Genomic DNA, 25,773 nt, shown 5'->3' with positions numbered 1-25,773 from the left:
GACCTGGTTTGGCTTCCAGGAGAACCAGTGAGATGAGAGTCCATGCAGTAGAATAGTTCTGCCATTAACAACTGACACGACATTTTACAAGGTCTGAATTAAACTCTCAGCTCAGAGAACTGTAAAACAGGAGCAATAATGTTTTGCTGATCCTTTTATTCCCCTTATTTGGACTGTAAATTCCCTAGGGAGAAAGGCTTTCTTCCAATGTGAGGGTGTAACTCATTTTGTAGAGTGGGCCCTCCAGGTACTGGAGTAAGGATGGTCTGAGAGTAGTGTGCACTGGAAAGAGAGGCTTCTGGAAAAGATATGCTACCTCTTAAACAACCTCTACCTCTGTCACATAGTCCAAACCCAAACAGCAGTTACACATCTTGAAAACTGATTCAGTCAAGAAGTCAGCACGAGTGCATGCAAAGCTGGAAAAAGAGGTTGCAAACAGCAGAGAAATCAGAAATTGCTGGGATGAAAAAGGATTAGCAGCAGGAGGGATGCAAATGGCTGGTATCAAACACAATGAAGTGTGGCTTGGTAAAAGGAGAAGAAAGGAAAAAGATCTGAGAACAAACAGTGCATCATACAAACCAGCTTGGCAAGTGACTGAAGTTTGTACAGGAAAATCAAGATATCTCCACTAATTTCTAAATAACGATTCAAGATAGTAAGATGAACAAAAGATAATAAGGTGAAATAGCTATCAAAGAGCTACAGACAGAAGCAGGGCTGGAGAAGCATATGGCAAATGAAAAGCCAAGCTGGTGGAGAGAAAATAAATGGGAGAGCATTAAAGAAGGAGGTCTCCAGTCAGTAAACATGTGAAATGGTGATTGTGCAGAAAAAAGGAGAATGGACCTGAGGAGACACGATATTCAGAGGGGAAATGGGAGAGATGACTGGGGCTTGGACCTGCAGAAGGCATATAAGGATTAGAGAAAGTTCATACAGATTTCCATTGCTTTTCCTTCATGCAGAGGTACTTATCTTATTTTGTCTTTTTACCTCCCGCTCCTGTTAGCTAGCACTTTCGTATTTACACCACAGGTGCGTGACTTCTTTTTAACAGATGTTATTTCAAGCAGCTTGAAACATGACCTTCAGTTTTATAGCAACCTTTTACTGAACCAACACCTCTTCTCAAGCAATTTCCAGTTCAATCCTGCCATGACCGAAATGCTGCATGATAACATCTTTGCAAATCCTACAGAAGAAGCACCGGGCCAAAACAAAATGTATGCATCTTATTGCTTCTCAGTTTACGTTTTCTTAAAGTCAGTTTAATCCCACATATTTAGTTGTGTAAGCAAGCAATTTTAGAAAATTAAGTAGGAATTTCCCTGTGTGTTTATGACATGCCCATAATGATAGATTTTGTTTGCAGTTGAATATTTCCCTGAAGTGTTTACTGATTAAACATTCAAGGCACTCAGGAAACGTGATTGTGGGCTTGACTGCAAGCTAGATGAAGAGAGAAAATGTCATTGATTTAATGGGTTTCTAGGATTGATAAAAACAGTCCAGAGACTGGTTTGTGAATAAATGTGTACATCTCTGTATTACTTTTGAAGTGGGAATTCTTGCTTTCATGGACAGGAACATTTACAAGACATCTAACTTCTAAACAACTTATAAATAGAACTTTGAACAGCTTCAATCTACAGAAGGATATACTCTAAATGTGTTACTTGGGGTCACCATTCAAACAGCCTGCATATAATCCAGGCAATGAAATATGCCATGCACGATGTGTTTTGTATGAACAGGACTAGTCTGCAAATAACACATGCACTGACATTTGTTTCCAGAAACCAGTCCCTAAGAGTTAGGCTCCATGAATTATTATGAAGGTAGAAATGAGGCTTACTATCAGAAGTATGCCTAAAGCTAATGCTCCTAACAACATAAATTTGACTAGAAATGTTGTCTACAAGCACGAAACCAGGGGATCTTCCCCATCAAAAAATATCTTTTTTGTTTTGAACAAAGCACATGCAAACTTTTTAAAAATGTAATTTTAGTTTTGCACTGTCCATGAAAGAACAATAAAACTCATTCAAAACAAAGCCACTTTATTGCCAAGTGGTCAGTAGTTTAAACAGTCCTGTATGCTTAGTAATAATAGACTTGTCAAGAAATTTAAGAAAGAAAGAGACTACCTTAGGTTCACCCTGCAAAATCGTAATGACACAGTCTTGCAACTGGCAGGAAAGATCCAGGAGTAGGAAGGTTGACCAGACTGCATTTTTGGAGGAGCTGAATACTTAAAGAGTAAGATGCCTGATAGTATTTCTTCTGACAGCCTTGGCTTCCCCTGCAACTCTGCTGCGGATCCTTCCTGCTTTCCCCTACGGCACATGTTTCAACACCATCAGAAAGTGCTGCCATGGATAACTTTTCTGCAGATCAGACAGACACGAGGCACTGATGCCATCATTCATGCTCACTTTATGATGGGATAAGCTTTTGTCTTTTAGGTCCTTTAATCCTGCTGAATTGTGTCGACACAAGGCAGCACATTGGAAAGTGGAGTGGCAAGCTACTCCTGCCCTCCTACAGGGCTGGAGCTGGAAAGGCCTGGCTGCATTGGCTGCCCATAACGCAGAGGACAATTGGTCTCACCTTCCAGGAAAGCCCTGGGCTACTCTTGTCATCAGCTCTCAGTGGCATAGCATAGTGATGTCAGAGTGTAATGAAATCTGTGGAAAAGGTTTCTAAAAGAATGGAGTCGGGCAACTGCATAATTTTGTTCCAAAAAGTCTGTTTAATATATTGGCTAGAGTTAAGTTCTGTGGCTTTGTTTGACATAGTCAAACATGGCTATTACAGAGAGAATGTGTCTTACCTTTTCCTGAGCCACTTTCACTGCAAAATCTGTCATTCATCATACATTTGGTCAGAAAATGAATTAATACTCTTTCAGATTAGCTCCCACACACTTCCTAAGCAAACAGTAGAAGTTAAAGGCTGGCAGTTTGGTCCTGTTTATTGTTGCATGGAGCTATATTAGTTTGAGTAGGTGATGAAGAGAAGTACAATAGTGAATACTTTAAAATAGGAATCAAGAAGGAAATATAATCCAGAAGTTTCATTTCAGCTGCCTCTAATGTCTTTTCAAATCAATGTCTTCTGGCGTTGTGTGGACTTGGCGAGACACCAACCTGAGCTCTTTAGGCACAATGAGAGCCAGTATTGTAGGCTGTGACAGATGTAGCCCTTGAACACAAGGCAAAGCAGAAAAAGAAGTAAGGAAAAAGTGAGCATTCAGAACAAAGCAGCTTTTTTCTTGAATTCATCAGAATACAAACTCAGTGCTGCTGTATCACTGCCTAGATCAGAAGACAAAACTAACCACGATTTCTAATTCCCTGCAGGTGTGAACCAATAACATTCTTTCTGTCTTACAACTGAAACCCGGCACAGTAACAGTTCCAACAAAACAGAGGAGCCAGCCCAACCTAATTATTTCTGATGCCCGCCATTTACTTTAGGTCATAAAAGCAACCTCTTTGTCAAGTACAACTGAAAAATTAAGGTATTTCCACGCCAGAAATTATAAGGAGATTATCCATTCATGTACATTTGTATTTGTGCATGTAATGATGGTAGAGCTGGACTCGTGGACTTACAGGAAATAAAATAGCTACTTGCTCTTTTCAGGATTCATGCACACACAAAGGAAGAGTCTAAATTACTAACCTTAAAAAATAAAATACAATTGCATGCTATCATGTGAGATATTTGAAGTTATTAAATTACAAAACTGTAGAATTAGCCTTCCTTTACATAGATGAGCAATCCTACACCTTTTTTTATTAAAGCAACTGGCATCTTCATTGCTTGTACTTTGACATAAAATTCATCAGGCAAGTTTTTACCTTTTAACTATGTCTGGACAGAAGAAATCAATAATGGTTTAATTTTTGTATGAGAAATTCTTTTGTTCTGTCTCTATGTTGACATCTGCATTTCTCTCTTCATTTTCAGCCTGAAATTCCTGCATTTGAAAATTCTACTCGGGCATTATCAGCATAATGTGGCCGCAGCTTCTATTGGAAATCTCTTTAAGTATTTGAAAATGTTGCTTGTTTCTCATCTCTTTGAAGAAAACCTTCCAGAATTCCAAAGCTGGGGAAAAAAATGCAAACCCAAAATATGTTGTGTTTGAACTTTGCATATAGTAAGCATTCCTATCTGGTTAATTTTCAGATTTTCTCGTATTCTAGGTTAACATTGCCGGCACTGTATTCAATATATAAATGCTGCATTCAAAACCTCTAAGCAAACTTCTTGTTCTCCTTTGAACAACTACTCAATCATTAAAAATAGCTACACATGCCATTATGTGCATTCTGTGTTCATCAGAAGTTCTTTCAGATAAAAATTAAGTGTCAGAATGGTGAAAAAAAAAATGGAAAAAAAAAGGATTTTTTAACTTAGCGATTAACTTACAGGAGAATATCATAAAGAATGTCTGAGAAATTGTTCAGATAATATAATGCAAGAATAGAAAATTCAGGTAGACTATCAAATATATTCTTCACAAGTGAAATCTACAGTTAGCTGTTGAATTAGTATTTTTTTAAAAGTCACTATTGAAACAGCTTGTGTCCTCATGGGTTTACGAACTAGTAGATAAAGAAAGTAATTAACACCACATTTCAGAAAGACTCTAACTTATCCAAGGTGGAATAATCAGTAGCGGTTTAAGAATTAAGCATTGATCTGACTCAGCCTACTTCTGTAATTAGAAGACAGGATAATTCTCTTAAAGTTTCAGCTGAGACATTTTATTAAATGCACCAGCAGGGACCAAACTCCACAATCAATTACATGTTATATGACAAACTTTTAGGTTGCAAGAACACATAAGTTTTCTGATGTTGAAAACAATAGGCTGTTTTAGGCTGAAAGTTTTTTATGTTAATTCCAAAAGCCATTTTGCTTTAATTAGTGCAAACTATTACTTTATTGGGTTCTAGTGAAGTTTTGATATCAGACAACAAAACACCTTCTACTTTCATTTTTTACTTTATTAGTAAGTTTAGTATATTTTAATGTACATTTCGGAAGATTAACTACATTTCTCTGTGTTTCTCCAAATTTGGTCGATTCATTGTAGCTCTAATTGTGAAACTATTTAGGTGAGATATAGATCATTCACTTTCAATTATATTGCTGACTCTATCTTTTGATTTAATTACCTCGTATTTAAAAACACGTTTATAATTAGGTGCTACCTGGCAACATCTTAGAGGACCTGCCTGTGAATAACCATAGTCCTTCCAACTTCTTTCTGTGATGCCTTTAATAAACTCAAAAATGATCTGACAGCCAAGAAACTGAGATCACGGCCTGCTGAGTTGATCGGTATTCTCATACTGTATTGTTTTTCCCTTGGAAAAGTCATCTCTCTTTCCTAAGCACATGCTGTTTCTTATTTACAATAGAAAATGAATGGAGAAGTTTGTGCAAAACTTGATGCTAAGGAGAAAACTTTTATATAATCACTGTTCTAGCCCCTCACATGGCAATACTTATTTCATGTTAATAATACCTTGGAATAGAAGGAATTACATTTAGCCTGTGCAGAGCAGTGTGTCTGGATGTGGAATGCCAGACTAGCATTCACCTGAGCTGTGAATAGAGAGAAGAAGACCAAAATTTGATCTATTTTAGATATCTGATGCAGGATGAGATGAATCTGATCTTAAAAATGGTTCTGCTGACTGTGAAGGCAGCCGAGACAACCAGATCCAATATAGACTTCTGCTCTGTAGACAACTGAAAATCTCTATAATGACGATCTTCACTCACAGAGCTCACAGGAGACCCTAATGTTGAACACCCTTCCTGCACTACTGCTTTAGTCTTTAAGGCAGGTACCTTTATTTAGTCTGGAGATCACTTTGAGGAAGAGACCATATCTTTAACTAGAACTTATATTGCACTTGCAGTCAAAACTATGCCAGGCAAGATGGTAATACTTCTGCTAATAATCAAAAACCTGATCTAGTAAACATACATTAATACCCCCCATAGAGCTATGATAGTGTGGTGTAATTGTAGCTAGTATGATTTGTCAACAGGTACTTGAGTTCTTTGTTCATTCTCCACGGTGTTATATTTTGAACGCAGTTATGTACACTTCTGCCTAGAAAGTCAAATGGCCACGTAAAAGCGCATAACTTTAATCCTGTCTGCAGGGCACCAAGCAAAGACTGAAATTCTGTCTCTCTTGAAGTCAGCAGTAAGTCTATCTTTGGCAGCAACAGCTGTTCACATCTAGAGCCCCAAATCCAGTGCATAATACAGATATGATAAAAAAAAAAATGCACATTAACATTTACCAGCATTTCTTACAGGCTGCACATTCATAGAATCACAGAATGGTTTGGGTTGGAAGGAACCTTAAAGATCACTAGGTACCAACCCTGCTGCCATAAGCAGGAACACCACCCATTTCATCAGGTTCCTCAGGGCCTTGTCCAACCTGGCCTTGAACACCTCCAGGGATGGGGCACACACAGCTTCTCTGGGCAACCTGTGCCAGTGCCTGACCGCCCTCACAGTGAAGAATTTCCTCCTAAAATGTTATCTAAACCTCCCCTCTTTTATTTTAAAACCATTCCCCCTTGTCCTATCACTATCTGACAAAGAAAAAGTTGTTCTCCGTTTTTTTTTTAATAAGCTCTCTTTAAGTATTGAAAACTTCAATGAGGTCCCCCTGAAGCCTTCTCTTCTTTAGGTAGAACATTCTCAACTCTCTCAGCCTTTCTTCATAGGAGAGGTGCTCCAGCCCTCTGATCATCCCTGTGGCCCTCCTCTGGACCCTCTCTAACAGACCCACATCCTTCTTGTGCTGGGGAACCCAGACCTCGATGTAGGACTCCAGGTGAGGCCTCACAAGGGCAGAGCAGAGGGGGACAATCACCTCCCTCCACCTGCTGGTTACTCCTCTGTTGCTGCAGTTAGCCTTCTGGGCTGCAAGTGCTGACTGCTGGCTCATGTTAACCTTACTGTCCACCAGCACCCCCAAGTCCTTCTCTGCTAGGCTGCTCTCACTGAGTTCTTCTCCCAGTCTGTCCTCATGTCTGGGATTGCCCTGACCCAGGTGCAGCCCCTTGCACTTGGCCTTGTTGAACCTCATTAAGCTCACATGTGCCCACTTCTCCAGCCTGTCCAGGTCCCTTTGGATGGCATCCCTTCCTTCTGCTGTATCAACTGCTCCACTCAGCTTGGGGCCATCTGCAAAATGTCATTGAGGCATCACCACTCAAAAAAGAATTGGAAAGCATAACTAGAAGGGACAACTTTCTGAGAAACAGTATTGTACATGTATGTAAAGTAAGGTAAGTATTACTGGTCTCTGTTGCAGGTAAAATGTCTTTTCCACCGTCCTTTTCTTACAGTCTCTCTCTCTTCTGGTCATCTATTTTACTGCCTCCTGTGCTGGCTGTGGATGAACAAATAATTCCTATTTTAATCAATTTGTCACCCGTTCTTTGTGCAGGACTCCCTTCCTTATAAACACTTTGATCAGAAAAAGTAATACTTCCCTCACATTATGCAAGGCTTGGGTTACAAATTATCAGCTTATGCATACTTCCCCGTAATTTACAGTTTTTTAAAGGTATAAAAGAAAATTTCTCTCAGTGCTATTTTGTTGTTTCTGTTGTTTTGTTAAGATTTCATTAGTCTGATTTCATTTTGACATCATTTCAGTTGTAGCTGCTCATCTAGATCAAAAGAAAGGAGAATGTTGTCCACCAGATACAGAGTGCTGTGACAAAAAACATAGGGGATTTACCTGTTCAGTGTGGTTCTTTGCAAACCAGGAGCTAACCTCTCACTGAAGTTACCTGCACAAAATGGGAAATGAGAAAATGGTAGACAAGATGTGACTTGGCTGGATTAGGAAAACAGCAATACTGGTTTAATGACTGTAATTATTAGGAAATACAAGCCAGAACAGAAGCAGAACTGAAAGAAATAGCTTTCAGTAATAGAAAAATGGCTTTATCACAGATGGAAACCAGGAGAGGGCTATCCTAAAGTTGCAGTTGTAGCACACAGAGCCACCCTTAGAACTACTTTGCCTCCATCCCCTGAGCTTGCCATGAGCTTTACAAGCAAGGAAACCAGGCATCAGAATCTTTTTTTTTTTTTTTTTTTTTTTTTTTTTTTTTTTTTTTCTCTGTGTTCTTTTTGCCTGTGAACCACAGGTAGATGGGTCTACAAGTCACCAGCTTGGAGAGGTTAAGACAATTTAACTAACTGATGCAGCTGTCAAATGTAACTTAGGTCATAAAGGAAGACTAGCATTAGCAAGCCTTCCTGATGTCAGAAGAGCTATATCTGGAATATGTGACAGACAGGATAATGAAGGTGGACAAGTCAAGAAAGCCCTTTTATTGCTGTCCAAGATAATGATCATCTGATGTGGGGTTGGGATCACTTGATGAGCTGACTATGGATCAGCTGATGATGGGATATGCAAAGGGAGTGGGGGATGTCATCTGATAGAAGTTGCAAAAAAGTTTCTCAGGGTCTATTTTCAAACAACAAAAGGGACTGCTTATAGCATGTGGCAGTTCTGAGAGATGACACATCTTAAGGAAAAGCTTGATCCCATTTTGCTGTGACATGTGATGGTTTGGGGGCATTACTACGTTTGGGCTGGAAAAGCAGTGTTCATCCAGCCCTTCCTTGCGTTTGGTTTGGGGAGGGAAGAAATATTAACTGGGTTTCTGGGGAATTTTATTGTATAGTCAAAAGAAACATGGAAAGAAACTGTGTCAGGCCTGTGGCATTCGGGGACTTAGGAAAAAAAATACATATGTGTGGGTGAGAGGTGGGACCTTGGGCTAAGGTAGAATCCATTGACAAGGAGGATGCTGATGAGGAGGCGAAGGTGAGGAATAGTCTCCATGGCTGCTTCTCATTGTTATCAAAATAATTTGTTAGTATGTCATGCTTGAAGCTCAATTACTAAGTGTACTTGTTGCAGATGGAAATAATATGCATTTCACTCGGAAGAGAGAAGCAGCAATACGGTTTATTGATATGGAGATTACATAGGAAATCTTAAATATTTGCCCTATGAATTGCATGCTCAGCTTCTTGGCATCTTGGTTGTGTTAACATTAAAATTTGTGCTTCCTTATTCATTAAAAACTCTTTGCCAATTGTTCTTAAGGACCAATTGGAATTTTATACATATGTAATTTTATGTATATGTATATATAAATATAGTTTTATATACGTAACATATACATAGGCAGGCCCAATACTTTCTGGGCAGTACTTATTCTTACTTCAGGCCTTGCAAGTACTTCCTGGGGTAAAGAGAGGGGTTGTTTTCCATATGCTCCTTCCTTTCACTGTTACCTAATTTCTGGAATGCTACAATGAGACTTAAGACAATGCCAGTAAGCTGACCATCAATCGCGGCGGCTCTGTGAATGCCTAGGGGTAATGCTTTTCTCCACAATTCATTTCTCCATTTTTGAAATTCTCTTTGCATGGGTTTACATTTATTTTCCTTTAATTTATTTTCTGTTCCTTGTTTCATGGGTCTTACTTTATGATCTCCTCCCTGGGGCTTCTGATTTCAGTTTTCAGCTGGCACATTGTCCCAGCCCATTTCACGGCTGTAGTTAACAATGCCATGTATTAATTCTTCCCATGTAGGGAGCTGCTCGGGAAGCTTACTACCTTCTTTTTCATTATATTCCATCACTTCAGGTTTTATCCTGTTTTGCAACTACATAGGGTTTAAGAATTGCTGGGGCTTCTCTAATCAGTAGTTTTAGCATTGTAAAATTTACTGTAGCAGACAGTGGGAAACTATGGGTTGCTTGTTCATGTATGGCTTGTATTCAAGCAGCTTTTGTGATGGCTGTAGAACTCACTAAAAGATTTAATGGGGATTATGGAGGGTTTGCTTTGCTCCCTGGTGTCTATTCCCCCAGCCCAATAAGCTACTTGGCTGGTGAGAGAATGAGGCACATCTATTGGGTTGGGTCCTAAATGTAAAAAGACTCCTGGGCCTGCAGCCATTTGCTTCATCCTCACTTATCATATTTGGTCACCACCACTTAGCCAGACTTGCCATGAGTATTTAGACCCAGTTTTGCTTGGTTTTCTTCTATTACATGCTATTACACGTGCCAACAGCAGCAATAAGGATCCCCTCAATACAAGGAAGTAACCTTGAGAGCCATCCTGACCCAAGGGGAGATCCTGGCATGCAGCCTGCTGTTTTGTCAGGAGAGCTCAAAGGGCTCTTGGGCTATTCACTATTTATGGGGCAAGATGACTGACTTAAGGTTATACTGTTTACGAGCTGATCTTTGTGAGCATGTTGCTCAAATTAACCCTTGGCTGTTGAGCAAGATGTTTAAACATTAGTCTCTCCTGTTAGTTCCTCCAGTGGCTGTTCTGAGCCAAACAATAACCAGCACTGTGACCACTGAAAAAGGCTTTGCAATTATCCCTCAGATGCTGAGCTAGGTCTTTGGGTGAAGAAGGAGGTGTGCGGGATGACCAGGACTGTTGGGCCACTGAACATGAGGTCTCACCTCCATGGTGAGCAGTCTCTGCCCTAAAGGCTGTAGTCTGTCTGGATCAACTGAAATCCCACCATAAGGGTCCAAATACAGCACTCTGGCTGGTATCCAGGAGAGGGTTCTCAAAAAGCAGAGTATAATAGGTGCTACAATTTATGGTAGCATTCATTTAAGCAATTAACTCATATCTGAATTTGCGAAAACTTCCTGAAATTGTTCTCTTATTCTGTGAGGTGCCTTACATCCTATGATATAATTTGACTACAAGGTCCTTGTTTGCAGAACTTAAAAAATAAAATAAAATAGATCTTTACTCATCTTGTAATCTACTTGAATGTGTTTCCTTGTTCAACTCATGCTTGTTTTTCAAGTTAAATTTTTTATTTTTATTTTTTTTTTTATGGTTTCCAGTAAGATGTACGCTCTGCAGTACCTAAATTTAATTTGAAAGAAATAGTTTGCTTTTTTTTTCTTTCCTTTTAAGTCTAGAGCAATGCCCTAGCAAGTCTACATATTTGATTGTGAGCATCCAAGAAGAGGGAGATAAATTTTATTTGTTTTAGTAAACAGTAACATGCTCAGACAAAAGAGTAGAAATACAAATGAAAGAAGAAAATTCATTAGAATAGTAAGTTCTAGTTTTCTTAGCCATATTAAACAGATGTTCACCTCCAGTAAGCATTGATTTGTCTTTATAATAAGACACAAACTTACAAGACCCTTTTTTCACCATTGTGCTTTTCTAAAAAAAAACTGTCCATCTAGTTTCTATCTTCCATCCCGTACTCTTGCAAGTTTACTGTTACTTCTATCAATTACAAGCAAATACTAAATAATTAGAAGTGTGGTAGTGTTGTTCTTTTTTTTTTTTTTTTTTTTTTTGGTGTAAAGTCTGGGTTAAGAAGTGACCCAATGTGATGCATAAATAGTGAAAGCAATTAAACTGTTTCCAGGAGTCTGCATCGAACTCTAAGCTTCTTTTTGTTTCTAGCCCCTGCTTTTCCCATTTTGTTACTATTTTCTAACAGTCACTTTACCAGGGTGACCACATTATGCTGCTTATTTAATTGTACTGTACAAATGCCTCTGTTTAGCACAAATTGATTAACGTTATTTTGAATATAAAGAACTGGGTCTGGGGTGTGTGCAAAATACAGACATCCGTGTGCATGTCTATATTTTAGACAGGTATGTTTGATTTCAAGGTTTTAATTAGCATTGCAAGATGACCACAATATTCATCAGTGACAGCTGAAAGATATACAGGTAGTCCTAATGAAGCACTAACAACAACAACAACAAAATCACGAACCATCTCAATCAACATGAGGAAAAAGGTCTTTTTAGAGGCTATTTCTTTGCTGTCTATGATGAAGTTGTTTAACCTCATAATTATAGTTTAATTCCTGAAGTGAACTTGAGGTTGTGGTAGTTGTAGGTGAAATATTTTCAGACCGATGAACACAGGTGGATGTAGCCAGGGAAGATGAACTGGGAGTCTGTAATTAAAAATACCATGATGTTCTGTTTGAGAATTTCAACTGGACGTGGAGAACAAAGATGATGCAGGCTAAAATGCACCTCTAGTGCAGGTTATTGCATACAATTTAAGGTCTTTGTCCCAGATTTTTTCCACTGCAAGATTGTTCTCTTCAGCCGATGTGCCTTAGCTTATCTATCAAAACTCCCTGCAAAGGGTAGGGCCATTGCTTTTCAGAACAAAGCATTCCATAACTGGTCAAATACTGGTGCATGAATGTTTTTTTCCATGTTGCGCCCACTTTTGCAGTCTCTACAGGCTTCAAAATGTGAATGTAACCTTACACTGAATAAACTCTTTCCATATAGTCTGTGCTAATCTTAACACTATGATGTCATCCAATCTCCACAGTATTGGTGAAGTGTTTTAATATTCCAGCTCTTTTGATCTTGTCTCGTAAATCAATCCCTCAATCTCCTTAATTATTTTAATTGCTCTTCTTTAAATTCCCCTTCAGTATAATTTTCTAATAGGAAGATTCCACAAAATATCCCAGGCATGACCTAGTTAAGTAGTAGGCAAAGGTAAGGCATGCCAAAGGAGCGGAAGAGAAGTCTGTTAGTTCCTTCCTTGGTAATGGGATCCATCACCTGGAGGCTTAAATTCTGTGGGCTTTCTGATGCTGCTGCTCTGTAAGACCGTATATAACAAGTGGCTAATAACTGTCCTTTAAAATGAAGTTTGAGAAAGACTATACTATTCTCTGAAATAATTCATTAGCTTTTTCAGCTCTTCAGTTGAAGTCCAGTGATTACCAACCATAAAAAAAGGAAGATGGTAAGATGACTTTTTTTTTTTTTTTTTTTTTTTTTTTTCCCCCCCCACAGCAAATTCAATTGAAAATATGATGCTCCACCTGTCTTCTAGTAGCAGTCCACAATGTTTGGCCTTAAATAGCAAAATTAATGCCAGGAAAAGATCTGCAAGACAAATTGGTGTTCTATTTTTTTCCCACGTAAACCTGGTGAAGCTGCTCATGGTATATATGGGCATAATTGAGCTAGGCTCCTGGCACGTATGAACAAATACTTGTAGGTACTTAGGTGACAACATCACTATTACCTTCTTCTGACTATTCCACAATGGAAAGATAACGTAATTAGTTTAGCTAAACAAAAGGCTTTGGTTATTTCTTCGTGGCCACTGAAGTCTAAGAAAGGAAAGAAGAATTCAGTAAGCTTCTTTATGTAATGAGGTACTGAAGCAACTGCAGCCACTGTAAGCAAAGGTGAGAGACAGAAGAGATCATAAAATACAGGAATCTTCTTGGCTGCCTTGTTGCAGCTGCATGTCTGAAAGAAAAATCAGCAGAAAGACAGGAGAAGGGAAGAAGCATGAGTGATTTATATATTTATTGTTAAGGCATGGCATAAGAAAAAGCAGGAATCTTGGTGAAATGGCAGTAAGTGCACCCTATCTACTTGCATGTGGGGAATGAGGGACTATATGATCCCCTGTAACATCCAGGATTGGATCAAAAATATTTAATGGGAACCTGCAAAGCCCAGGTTTTTGGCTAACTTTGGCTATTCAGAGAGGAAAAACAAAAACAAAAACAAAAACAAAAAAAGCTTCTTATGGATTGGCTGAGTCAAATTAACACCACCTGACAAAGTCGTAGTTCTTGCAGATCTGTAGACATCTATGCCTCTGATGCAGGTCACCAGAGAATGTTTTTGCTCTGGTCAGGGCATGTGTGGAATTGTACAGTTCTGAATGAGGACAATATGTGCTTACACTGAAAAAATGTTTCTGCAGTTTACAGAAATAACAATGGTAGTACATTAGCTTGGGCGATAATGATTACTTGTAAACTTCTTTTGTTAAAGGTGTGGAATCACATGAAATCATTGATGCCATGGCATTGTTCAAATTACATCTCAATCCTGCCAAAACCTCTACAAGAAAGGAACCAAGAGCTGTAAAACGTGCAATAACTGATAACATTGAACACCAATCCTATCACCAACTACTTCTAGATGGTGTGTTTCTGGGTTTGTAACTACACATGGCTGGTATGGTTTGTGCCTTCAACATGCAATTTTACAGTAATCCTTCATTAAACAAACAAACAAACAAAAAAGACTTGAAATTAAGGGTTTTAAGGATTCTCGGGTGCTTTTCGCCTGAAGCCAGCACCCTGCCTGCTCAGGACGGGCCTTGTGCAAGGAGCAGCTCTGCGGCAGCTGCGTGGCCCCATCGCTGTTGGAAGCTGATCCATGGCCTTAGCGCTGGGAGACCATTAGGGGATTTTGGGTGGCGGGGGAGCGAACTGAATCTTAAAGGAAATCGAGACTGCTTTCTGGTTTATGTTTTTTTTTTTTTTTTTTTTTCCCCAGCCGTAACGGCTAGCCCCAGCAGGACGGCGTGAGGAGGCCCGGAGCGGGAACCGCCGTCTCCGAGGGGCGCTCGCCACCGCTGAGGGGCCGCGGCCTCCGGCTCGGGGAGCCACCGGGGCTCCCGACAAGCCGCCGCCATCTCCCATCGCGGGACCCAGCCGCGGCCGCCATCTCGGCCAAGCGCCACCTCCCGCCCCGTCCCCTCCCTCCCGCTAACGGCCGCGGCGCCGCCATCTCGTCCCGCCCCGCCCCGGCCTCCCGAGCCCCGCCCGGTGCGCGCCCACCCCCGCGGCGCCGCCGCAACCCCCGCGCCCATATAGGCTGCCCCGCCGCGCTCGCCGCGCCGCCGCCTCCTCCTCCAGGCATGGCACAGGGCTCTACCTCACTATGGCAGCAGCGCGGCACAGCACCCTGGACTTCATGCTCGGCGCCACAGGTACCCGCGGGGGCTCTGAGGGGACTCTTCCCAACACCTTTCTCCCCATCCTCGGGGGGCTCGCCCCGGTGGGAGCGGTGGTGCTCGCCCTCCTGCCGAGCCACGAGGCTGGGCCCGGCCCGGCTGCGGCAGCCCAGCTCCGACCCCCGCCGCGCAGGTGCCCCCGCTTCTCCCTCGCCCGCCCGCCGCCGCCATCAGCGCCCCCGGGCTGCCTGCGCGGTGCGGCCCCGCTGGGGCCTCGGCCGGGCCCGCCGCCGCCTCCTGCCTGGGGCAAGGCCCCCGGCCGCGGGGGTGTCGCTTGGGCTGGGGATGGAGGCCTTGGGGTGGCGGTGGGGCCCCGTGAGGGTGGGAAGGGGTGGGTGAAAGGCATGGGGGGTGGGGAGGGGGTTCGTCCTTAATCCCGCAGCAGAGGCGTGAGGGGAGTCGTTGGAAACGAACGGCAGCGTCGCGCCGCGGCCGGCTGGCTGTAGGGGGCACGGTGGAGCCGAGAGCCAGGAGGAAGCCACCACGTTTCTCGGCAGGCAAAATGGGTGAAAAGGCCTCGTTCGGGGGGAGCTCTGCTGGGGCCCTGCGCGGGCAGGGGCGGCGGTGAGACCCCCCTCCGGCCACTTGCTGCCTGGTCCCCCCCCCCACGCAACACTTCCATTTATTGTGTGCTGTTTGTTTTTGCAGGGAGGTAGGAGTGAAGGCAATTCTCCGCATCTACAAAGAAAATCTGTCGATAGGTTGAGTGGGGAGAGGGGTTTCTCTGTCCCCAGGGCTTTGTTGCACACTGTGCCCTTCGTGGCGTTGCTGCGTTGGAGCCTCAGGGAGATGCTGAGAGCAGAGAGAGGGGAAGATGTGAATGGAGTTGCTATCAAAGCAGTTTGCTTTAGAATATGCAAATAAGCTTCAAGGTGAAAGTCTTCTGGGTGGTTTTACGGCGAGGTTTTACAGTGCAGCTTAGCTACTGACGGTAAGCAGACACCAAGCATGCTGTATGTAGTTCTGCCATTTTCCTTAAAATTATTGAGGTTGGAAAAGACCTTTGAGACCACCTGGTCCAACCATCCCCCTACCACCAATGTCACCCACTAAACCATGTCCCTAAGCACTGCGTCCAACAGTATGAACAGAACCAAGAAGCTAAGCCAGCCAAAAATCCAGTTTTGTGGAACCTCCTGTTCCTCCCCAGCCCCAGTGCAGTGATCTCTGCCTGCTTGCTGCACAGAGCTCTCATGCGTTGCAGTGCTGGCATCTGCAGAGGAGTCAGAAATGTCAGGGGATGGTGTAGGACTAGGTGTACTGAGAACAAACCGGAGTTGTGTTAACTGCTCTGTGATATTTGAAACTACACCACTAATTAAATAGAGACCATGATAATGATCTTAAACACTTCTCACTCTATTTCCATTTTCGTTTGAAGACAATGCTTGCATCTTTCACCAATTAGGATGGATGCACCTAAATGGGGGTGGGGAACAACTGCAGAAATGTTGCTGCACAGACCAAAGGAGGGAAGATACTTTTTCTCCTCCTTGTGTTTGTTTCAGCACAATAGGTATTTGTAGTGAGAGGCAAAGAACTCTTCAGAGCCCATGACAGCTCCGAAGTTGGCTGTAGTGTACTTCTCATGTGGCATTTTCCTCTCATCTAATGCTTGTGGTCAAGCCATAAAGAGTTGTCTGTAGAGAAAGATTGGTGAATGTAAACTTGTGTTAAGGGAATTAAATTTTAATGCAAAATCATGGATCATCAACTATTTTTCTGTAACTTAGTAAATTTTCTGAATGTTCTGAAATGACTTACTACAATCAGATGTGTGGCTTAGAACCTTCTATTATCTTGTGACGTAATATTACCATTACATCTCAGCTGAAGCTGCAGCATCTTTGTATTCTAGAAGACGCATAATTTAACTCCTTGGTTGATGTACACTCTTCATTCTTTGAAACATTACCTGCCCTCAGTTCTTGACAAGTTTTTTTTGGTAGGTTCTAATAAAGCTGTTGACTCCTAGCTTGCAAGACTTCAGCCTCTGAGAGCAAGTATTTTTCAATAGTTTATCGATATTCCATCATAATGCATCTTGCAGTAAGTGTACATGGTCATGGTGTCCTTAAGTAAGAGCCTGCATATCATAGAATGATTGTGGTTGGAAGGAACCTAAAAGATTGCCTGCTTCCAACCCCCCCTGCTATGTGTAGTGATGCCACCCACTAGATCAGGTTGCTCAGGGCCTTGTCCAACCTGGCCTTGAACACCCCCAGTGATGGGGCATCCACAGCCTCTCTGGGCAACCTGTTCCAGGTTATATACAAGAGTTATGTATGATAGTTGAAGCCACTTGAATATAATGTTTGCGTTTAATGTCCAATATAAAATCTATACAGTATTCTCCTATTCCTAAAAGGAAGAAGAAGAGCTTTGCTGGTATTGTCTAGTATCAGGATTGAACATGACTGTGAAGTATGGGATAGTCTTTCTGAGATGTTAACACTTTCTAGGAATTTCTCCTTATTAATCCTGTTGCGTGTAGCTTGTTTTAATCCTCAGCCTTTTGAGGGTCCTGAGGGAAGCTGTAGTTGGATGTCGGTGAAAGGATCTGGAGGGGATGCAGCTCTGTAGGATCTCCAGTAGGGTTTGGATCTGAGGTAGAGTTTTATTACATGTTAATACTTGCACAGCTATTAGCTAGCTACTGCTTATGCTGCAGAATGGTGTGCGTTCTGATGGGTGATCCCTGTGGGCTTACTTGCTTGTCATGTGCCAAAACTCTTCAATGGCAGCCCTGTTGTCTTTAGGAAATTCAGTTTGCTCAGGATATGGGACTGTGGTCCATGTTCAGTTCATTCTTCAGAATAAAAGTGTGTACCCAGCAAGTATCTTGAGAATGAATAAGTGGAATATTAGGCTTTTTTAATGTTTGGTGTCATCCTTCTGTGAGGCTGGTAGTTGTTGGCTGTATTGAGTGATGCCAGTAATGGAAATGTGGTTGTAGAAGTTAAAAGGAAATCCCACTTTCTCATTTTTATATTGGCTTTAGACTGGAGACTGGTAGGGAGGGTGAAGAAAAACACTGCTTTGGGAATGGGGATGCTTGAATGAAAGCATGTACCTCAATCCCCTGAAAAGTTAAAACAGCTGGTTTTTAGTCATGTACTACAAAATCTACTAATTAGAAGAAAAAGACTGTTTTGACTGTCTTCATAATTATACCTTGTCTAATGATGCATCTTCATGTCAAAAAAAAAAAAAGGTGTTAGATATAAGCAGGACTGAATCTTTGTCAGCTGGCTAACACAACCTGACTTTATGGTAGTCTCCTGAAGCTCATTAAAGTAGGAAGTGTGGGGCTTGATCTGTTGGGCAGAAGTATCTTGTTTATCTGTGGCTTTCTGAGCAGATAAACAGACAACTTCAGCAGGCAGACAGCGTAATGTTTCTTATCCTGCAATGCACGCAGACTGTTTTAACAAACCTCTCCTTTATGAAAAAGGATACTGTTCATTCACCTTCCTTAATTGGGGCAGAGAACGCTTTAGTCATGCCTTTTACTTCTGGGCTAATGACATTCTTATTAATTGGTTAGTTCATCAGAAATGAGGAATTTGGGGTTTGAGTTACTTGGTTTAATGGCTTTGTTATGAAAGTATGTAATGCTTGAGGTCTTATACCTTTACAGAATTGAGTTTAGATTACTGCATAATGTAAATCTGCTCATATATGGGAGTGTTTTCATCCATGCATGAAGGTGTTGTAGAAGCTTAGTTTTCTGTGCTGTTGAATACATAAATCCTTAATGTTTATCGAGATCCTTTAATGAGAGGGAAAGATATATGGAGACTCCATTCAGACTTGTTCTTTGTTCCTTATGTTGGGAAGTTTCTTTGAAAAGGTAAGAACTTGCTGGAAAACTAGCTTTAAGTGTTTTACATTTTACTGTTTGGGATTATTGCTTGGGGCACAGGGGATTATACGGTACATTGTACAGCTGCATGAACAGATGTGCTGGCAAGACTGAGGGCAGGGCGTAGATGAGTGAGCTGTTGGGGGGGGGAAAGCAGAGATTACTTGAGCTGATGCAGTTAATGAAAGAAACAAGTGAAACTGTGTGGATTTGCTCACACTGGGAGTTCCCGGGCTGTAGTGCAGGTAAGAAAGAAACTTTGGTCCCTAAGAAAAGGGGTAAGTGGATGTGTGCATGTATGTGTTCTGTTTTTTCTTCACCTTAGTGTTTTTTAAGGAGATGGAAAGAAGAGGGTATGACCTGCAGGCTGATCCTCCTTTTTAGGTCTTCTGCCTGTAGTTCCTGTCCGTGGGATCCATTGCTTAATTCTGACAGTCTATGTGGAAAAAAAAAATCCCTGAGAAGTGTTAAGCCTGTCATCAGCAGGAATGCATTTAAATAATAAAAAAGGCTAATAGCTGCAGCACCTCACATCCACTAACATTTTAGATGTGGGTGATATATTAAGAGGTGAAATATTTACTAACAGCTTTCTTGTGCATACGTACCTGAACTGGCACCATGGATATTGTATTTGACTTGCAGATTTTTTTCTTTGATTAGTGTTTTGCTCTATAATTGTGCTTACTGAAGATGAGCTTCATTTACAAAAAGGGTGGGTTGTGTGTGTTTTATTTTTGAGGCACTTTTTTAAAGCAGAGGCACTAACTACTTTACAAATGAGTTAAAATACATGAAGCTGCCCAGGCCGAAGCATCCATTACAGCGTAAGAAAGTGCTGTTAACTCTGCTGGTAATGCTACGTCTTAGACTTCTGGCCCATTTTCTATGCATAAAGAAATGCCATCAGGTGAAGCCTGAATACCTATGGTCTAGGGGGTGTAAAGATTCAACAGTCCTCACATCCATTTTTTTATAGCTGTTTGAATAATACTGCTTTATGTACTGCAGTGTTTGACATCCTTAAGCATATAAAAAAGAATTGGTCATATTGTTCTGAAAAGTCCAGTTTATAAGATGTTTCAAGTAACTCTACAAAACGTTCTTTCAGGCTTGAGGGTGTTTCAACAGGTGATAATATTGTTTAAAATGTGAACATTCTTTATATACCAGTTGATGGACTTGAGTTTACACATGACTTTACAAATGAAGCTAGCGGAGCTGAGGTGTTGAAACCACATTTGTTGATGTTAAGGTTCAAGCCATGTGTCAGATAAAGGAAGCTTTCTGAGCACGTAAATACACTGTGTGCAAAGGTGGTGTGCCAGACATAAGGCGTGAGAATGTTGGTCTGCAGATATCTTTTGGCTTCCGGCTTCAGGTACTGCTCAGCACTAATGATCTGTTGGGGTACGGCATTACAAGAAGTTTAATGAAATGCAGCCTTCCCATGCGAAATGAAACTTGACCAAGCAGCAAGTCTTCGGGGAGGCCAGATTGTTAGTCTTAAACATTTAAAAGATGAAAGATGCTTCCTATATGTTGTCCAGAGCAGTGTGACAAATATTTCATGTAATTAATTTTGTATATTTCAAGTCTGTTGGTGCGCAAAGGCTTCATCTGTATTGAAAAATAATGAATTTACACAAAGTGGAAAAACCTGTAATACCATTACAGGGTAGGGGAAACTAAACAGAGTAGTGTGATTTCTCAGGATGTCAGATGCTGCTTCTAAGGCCTATCAGTGTTTCTTCTAGAGCTACTACAGGATGGCAGGGTTTCTGATGAACTGTTTTGCATTACTTCAGAAGATTAGCAATTAAAAAGTTAATAATCGGTTAGCTGTAATTAGATTCCAAGTATAGCAAAACTACTCTTAAAGTGTTCATTTTTCTGGAAAATCCAGGAAGAAGTCATATGTCAATGTCAGAGTAAATTGAAGAGATTGTTTCTAGCATTCTTTTAAATCTGCATGTCATCACTGTGTACCTGCAGAAGGTAGTGTGATCCGGCAGTTCTTTGCTGCTTTTATCTTCCCTCTCTTTTTCTGTGTAGGGGCTGTGCTCAAATAGCTTTTGCTTGGGAGTTGTCCAGGCTGCCAGAATTTGATGTCTTAAACTTTTTTTCACTAGTGGAGTGTTCTGTAGGACTCACCCTGCTGAACTGAAAGACGTTCCTCTAATAGCTGGCTGGAAATGTTCCCTCAAATGCTCCTAGCAGTAAGAAGGGCTTCTAGAAGCTTTGCCAAAATCAAATGAGGAAAAAGCCATTGATATGTTCTCTGATGAATTTTAAAGAGAACACACCACAGTGCATTGTGGTGTGGGAGCCATCAGAAGTGAGCTCTTGGATGCTGGTGAATCTACAAGCAGTAAGTAAGCCAGGAAAAGCTTGTTTGTGATGCTTGATTGGCTGAGTAACTGTTTCCTCAGTTATGTCAGAGTTGATAATCAAATGGTCATGCAAATATAACCAATGTAGGTTCTGGAAGGTGGTGATTCTTTATCTTCATTCTTCCCCTCAAGTAGTTTTGGTTTCAGACATGCTGCAAGTGTGTGAACCTTGACTTTTCTGGCTCTATTGTAGGCAGCCATTGTTACAGTGAAAGGTTTCCTTTCTTCTGTATTCTACCAATGGTGACCGTGAAGACTGAGCTTTCCTGCAGACTAGTGTCTGCAGTGTTTGATTGCTTATTGTTTTGTAATGGTACACATTTTTAGGGAGGCTGTTGTGGAGGGTAGATACTTGCTCCTAGAGATCTCCACAGGATCTCTATCATCATCATGCAGAGGCTGCATGTACCTGATGTTCTTCTAAGCTTCTAAGTTCTAGCTGGTATTTGTCAGGTGAGCAAGTGCATAGAGATTCTGGGGGACAAAATTGTGAAGACAAGCAAAATACAGTTAGTAGATGTTTTAACAAGGCTGAGCTGCTTTGGTTAAGTGACCTGTTTTAAGCCTTCTTTGCATCAGTCTGCAAGACCTAATCTCTGCTCGAGTGTGTGGCTGCATTTGTAACAATCCCCAAGATACTTACATCCTCAGCTGGTCGGTAGGATTCATCCTACCTTACCCCACTGCCTGATCTTAAAAAGCAAAGTGGCTTGCAGTCAGGCTCTGATCTTCTCTGAAAAGTCAAAATGTTAATTGGGAAGTGCCCCTCTGGGCTGACTGGGTAGTGGTGGTGGGGAAATTAGTATGTGGCACATGGTTATAAAAATTCATTAATAAGCACTTTTATGTCTACACCTAAAGTTAGTTTTCAAGTGTGAGTAAGCTCTAAATTAGTATAAAGTGTTTTTTCTTCCTGTTCTTTCTGTAGTGACTGAACCTGTGCTTGAAAAGGCTTGGTAGCACAGCTAATAACTTCATGTGTGTTAGGTGCTTTATTTAAGTAAGAAAACAAACTTAGTCACTAAACCAATACAATCATTAATTATCTTTACATTAAAGCATTCTTTCATTGCTGTGATAAGATTCTTACACACTGTACAAGCAGTTCTTCTGTGGAACTCCCTCTTCCGCCCTTTAATTTCTCTTCCATAGCATTTTAGTGTGGCACTAGCAAGAGCTTCTACTTAAGTTCTGGTTTTGGCTGTCTCAAGTCACATTAATTTATGGCCAGGTAGGTCACTTCCAAGTTGTTGTGTGCAACAGCCACTTACGGAGCAGCTGGTAAAGAAACTAGAGAAAGAAGAATGAAAGAGTATGTTAAACCCAGCTACAGGTTGAAAGGTCACAGATCTATGTTTTATCCATGTTAAGATGCTATAACGTCTTAATGCTCTTGACTTGAATGTTCTGAGATCACTGCAACTCTGTAGTGTATTTGGACTTCTAAAACTTTGGGTTAATTTAATTGAGATTAGAACTGAATATAAGCATATCTTAAAATTGCAACAAATTATTAAATGCTGAGCTTGTCTTAATAGAAAAATGTTGTGCACTGTATAGGCACTTCTGTCTCTTTTTTCATAAAGATGCCTGTACCTATGAGAAGTTAACTTTATTCTGATGCTTGACTTTGCAATTTGGCTCACCTGAAGGCTTGCTGCCCTGGTAAGAAGGGGAAGGGAATAAAAGAAGTATATTTCATGCAATGAGTATGCTCTTCAATGTTTCTTGGTCTTTTCATTCCTCTCCTTTACTGTGGTGTTCTCTCTAGTGATAATGTTTTTTTTTTGTTTGTTTGTTTTTTTTTTTAAAAGCCACACCTCTAGGATTGTGGTGTATTCTTGTCCTAGATTGTATGCTTCTGGTGTATTCTAAAAGCATAAACAGCATAGTTACACCAAACCATAAAATAGATGTAGAATGACCATTCCTACCCAAAATGTGGTATTCACTCGGAGTGACAAAAAGTAATTATATATTACAGTCCTTTTTACAGTAATGGTGCTCTGCTGCTGGTGCAGGTTTGCTATGCAGCAGAGGTCCTGTTATAGTAAGAAAATCTCCTTGATGGAAGGGTTACTGTTCCTAGGGAAGCATTTGTAACAGATCTTGCATGATGAGGAATAAACAGTACAACCTTGTTAGCATTCCTTACTTCCTCATTTAAATGATGTGTTTGAAATTTCATGGGAGTTTGAGATAAAGGGTGGGAGTGCTGTGATATATAGTTCAATAAATCTTATGTTCTGCTCTCACTAATTAAACTGTCATGGTGTTTTGTGATTGAATGTACTGAAATAATTCTAGCTGCCTTATCTGTACTTGTAGCAGAATTTTACTACTCTTCTAAGTTTTGCCTTTTTAAAAACTCAGTGGAGAAATTAAACGTTGACTCTCAAATGCTGCCACTGCAAGCATTCTGCTTTTTCACTCCTCCTTGATTATGGAGCCATTCTCAGTGTTGAATTTCAAATGATTAATACACAATTGTGAAAACAGTGTTAAACATAAGTGCCAAGCTAGTGACTGTAAGGTCCATTTTGCAAGGTATGTGCTTACTAGTGTTACTTTGAGATACGATGTTACTGTTAGTCTGCAGTTTGGTAATAGGTCATCCAATTAATACTGGATTAATTTTAATCCAGCCCACTAACATTGTCACCCAATAACTGAGATTTTAATGCACCAATGTCCAAATGTATTTTTGAGGCTGAGGCTACAGAAGCCTTCAGGAACTTCGTATTCACAAAAAACAAACAAACAAACAAAAAAACAACACTGGGATATTTAATACATAAGATCACTTTTAGTTTTATATGTATAGTTGATTAAATTTTGGGTTATCCTACTACAAAAAGCTTTGAATAGAGGGAAGAGTGAATGAGTAATTCTTCTAGTGTAACTTTCCTGTTACTGAAGTGTCTGTAGCTCATAGACCTGTAGTTGCTGAAATCATAAAGATTTCTTTGAGTATCACCTTAAAGGAGATTAGAAAAAAAAAATCTTACTCCCCTTTAGTGTAAGAGTTGAAAAACAAAGGAAAATATCACTTCTTAGAAGATTTCAGAAAGGGAGAGTGGGAAAAGGCGTTAATGACACTTGAATAACAGAAGGTCAACAGGCTGCATCTCTGGCAATGATGCTTCTGTTTCTATATACACATCCACTTTGCACTGCTTGTGGAAGGCAATGAACAGATGTTCATGGTCACTGTACTGTTGCTTCTGACTGAATTCTTGCTGAATGTGATTTTTTAAAATCACTGTGAGGTTGGTTGAACACTGGATCAGGTTTACCATGGAGGCAGAGGAGTCTGTAGAGACAGCCCAAACATGACTGGCGTGGCCCTGGGCAACCTGCTGCCACGGACCCTGCTCTGAGCAGGGTCTACAGGCTTGGGAGAGAGTGGCTTTGGGGAGGGAGCAGGTTGCTTTTTAACTTGTGTAGAACAGTCTTAAAACTTAGTACTGTGAGTTATGCTTGTTGCTAAAGCAGGTTGATTTTTGCAAGTATCTGTTAACATGTCAAGCAAAAGATAGCTTCTTTGTCCTGGGGATTCATGAAATCTGTCTTTAGGGGTTTATTTAGAGGGGGGTCCTTTTACACAAATGTGAGGGGTGGGTTTATTTTCTCACTTTTGAGACAAAAGGAACAATTCAGGCAATGGTTGTTCTGAACTCTTAGCTAAGCCTGTGATGTTTGTGTGTGGATCTCTTTGGGTAGCATATTTCAAGCATTAGTGTGTTCTGCACTCATGTTTCCATGCAGGAAGATGCTTTTAACCAGGATGAAAGGAGTATGGCTTTTAATTAAAACTTGAAAACATTAAAAAAAAAAAAAAAATGCCCCGTAAGGGTTGGTGACTAAGTGCTAACTAGTTGTCTGCAAACTATTAAGTACTGCTGTATATTCTCATGCTGAGAGTGGAGGAGCCCTAGTAGGGTGAGGCTGAGGATGAGAAATAAGGGAAGGGTAGGCACTCCAACTGCAATTTTTCTTTTACATTTTTTTTAGAGTCTAAAAAAAAAATCTAAAACCTCTAAAATACAGGCACTGGAGCCTAAAGTTTCTTGTGAGTTTTGGATTTTAAAAAAGCTTCAGACTTGCCCAGCACAACGTCTTGAAAAGGTGAATTTGCATGGCTCTGAACAGAAGGTGCCAGTCATTAAGGCTGTTCTACTGCTCTCAGCATATTCACACATTTTGAATGTGTGCTAACTCTTCATGAATTCTTAATAAAGTACTTAATTTCATTTGATTTCTCTTCACCTTTCTCTATTAAAATTGTAGCTACCAAGGGAAAAATGCAGCAGAAGTGCCAAGGCATATTGAAGTGCTTTAATGCATCCTACTCTTCTGGTTGTGTTACATTCTTGCTTGCTAGAGGAAAGGGCTCAAATTCAGGGTTAGAAGAATTTGAAGCTGGAAATGGGGTGGATGTTCTCAGATGAGATGTAATCTGTTCCCGTAATTTACAGAGATTTTGTAAATCCTCTGGTATGAGGAGGTCTTAAAACAATATTTTTAGAGATAGTCTGGTCCAGTAACAGATTACTGAGATCAGAGTTGGAGTATCTGGATGAAACTGGCTGGTGTTACGCATGAGGCCAG

General features: G+C 40.8%; 1 protein-coding gene across 2 annotated transcripts in view; it reads left to right on the top strand.

Annotated features, from left to right (window-relative positions):
* Positions 1–13,948: 13,948 nt before the first annotated feature.
* The window catches only part of SMS (spermine synthase), a 49,101-nt gene continuing 37,276 nt past the window's right edge, over positions 13,949–25,773 (top strand). Inside the window, exon 1 of one of the 2 annotated variants that reach the window (XM_035310970.1) lies at positions 13,949–14,087. In XM_035310970.1, the coding sequence (XP_035166861.1) occupies positions 13,964–14,087 (124 nt within the window). In that variant the 5' untranslated portion in view covers positions 13,949–13,963. Of the gene's footprint in view, positions 14,088–14,728; positions 14,881–25,773 lie in introns of those variants that run through there. The other variant, XM_035311649.1, reaches the window with a different exon arrangement.

Source organism: Oxyura jamaicensis, chromosome 1, assembly GCF_011077185.1.
Source record: "Oxyura jamaicensis isolate SHBP4307 breed ruddy duck chromosome 1, BPBGC_Ojam_1.0, whole genome shotgun sequence".
Lineage (NCBI taxonomy): Eukaryota > Metazoa > Chordata > Aves > Anseriformes > Anatidae > Oxyura > Oxyura jamaicensis.
This window is presented reverse-complemented; position numbering and strand designations above follow the sequence as displayed.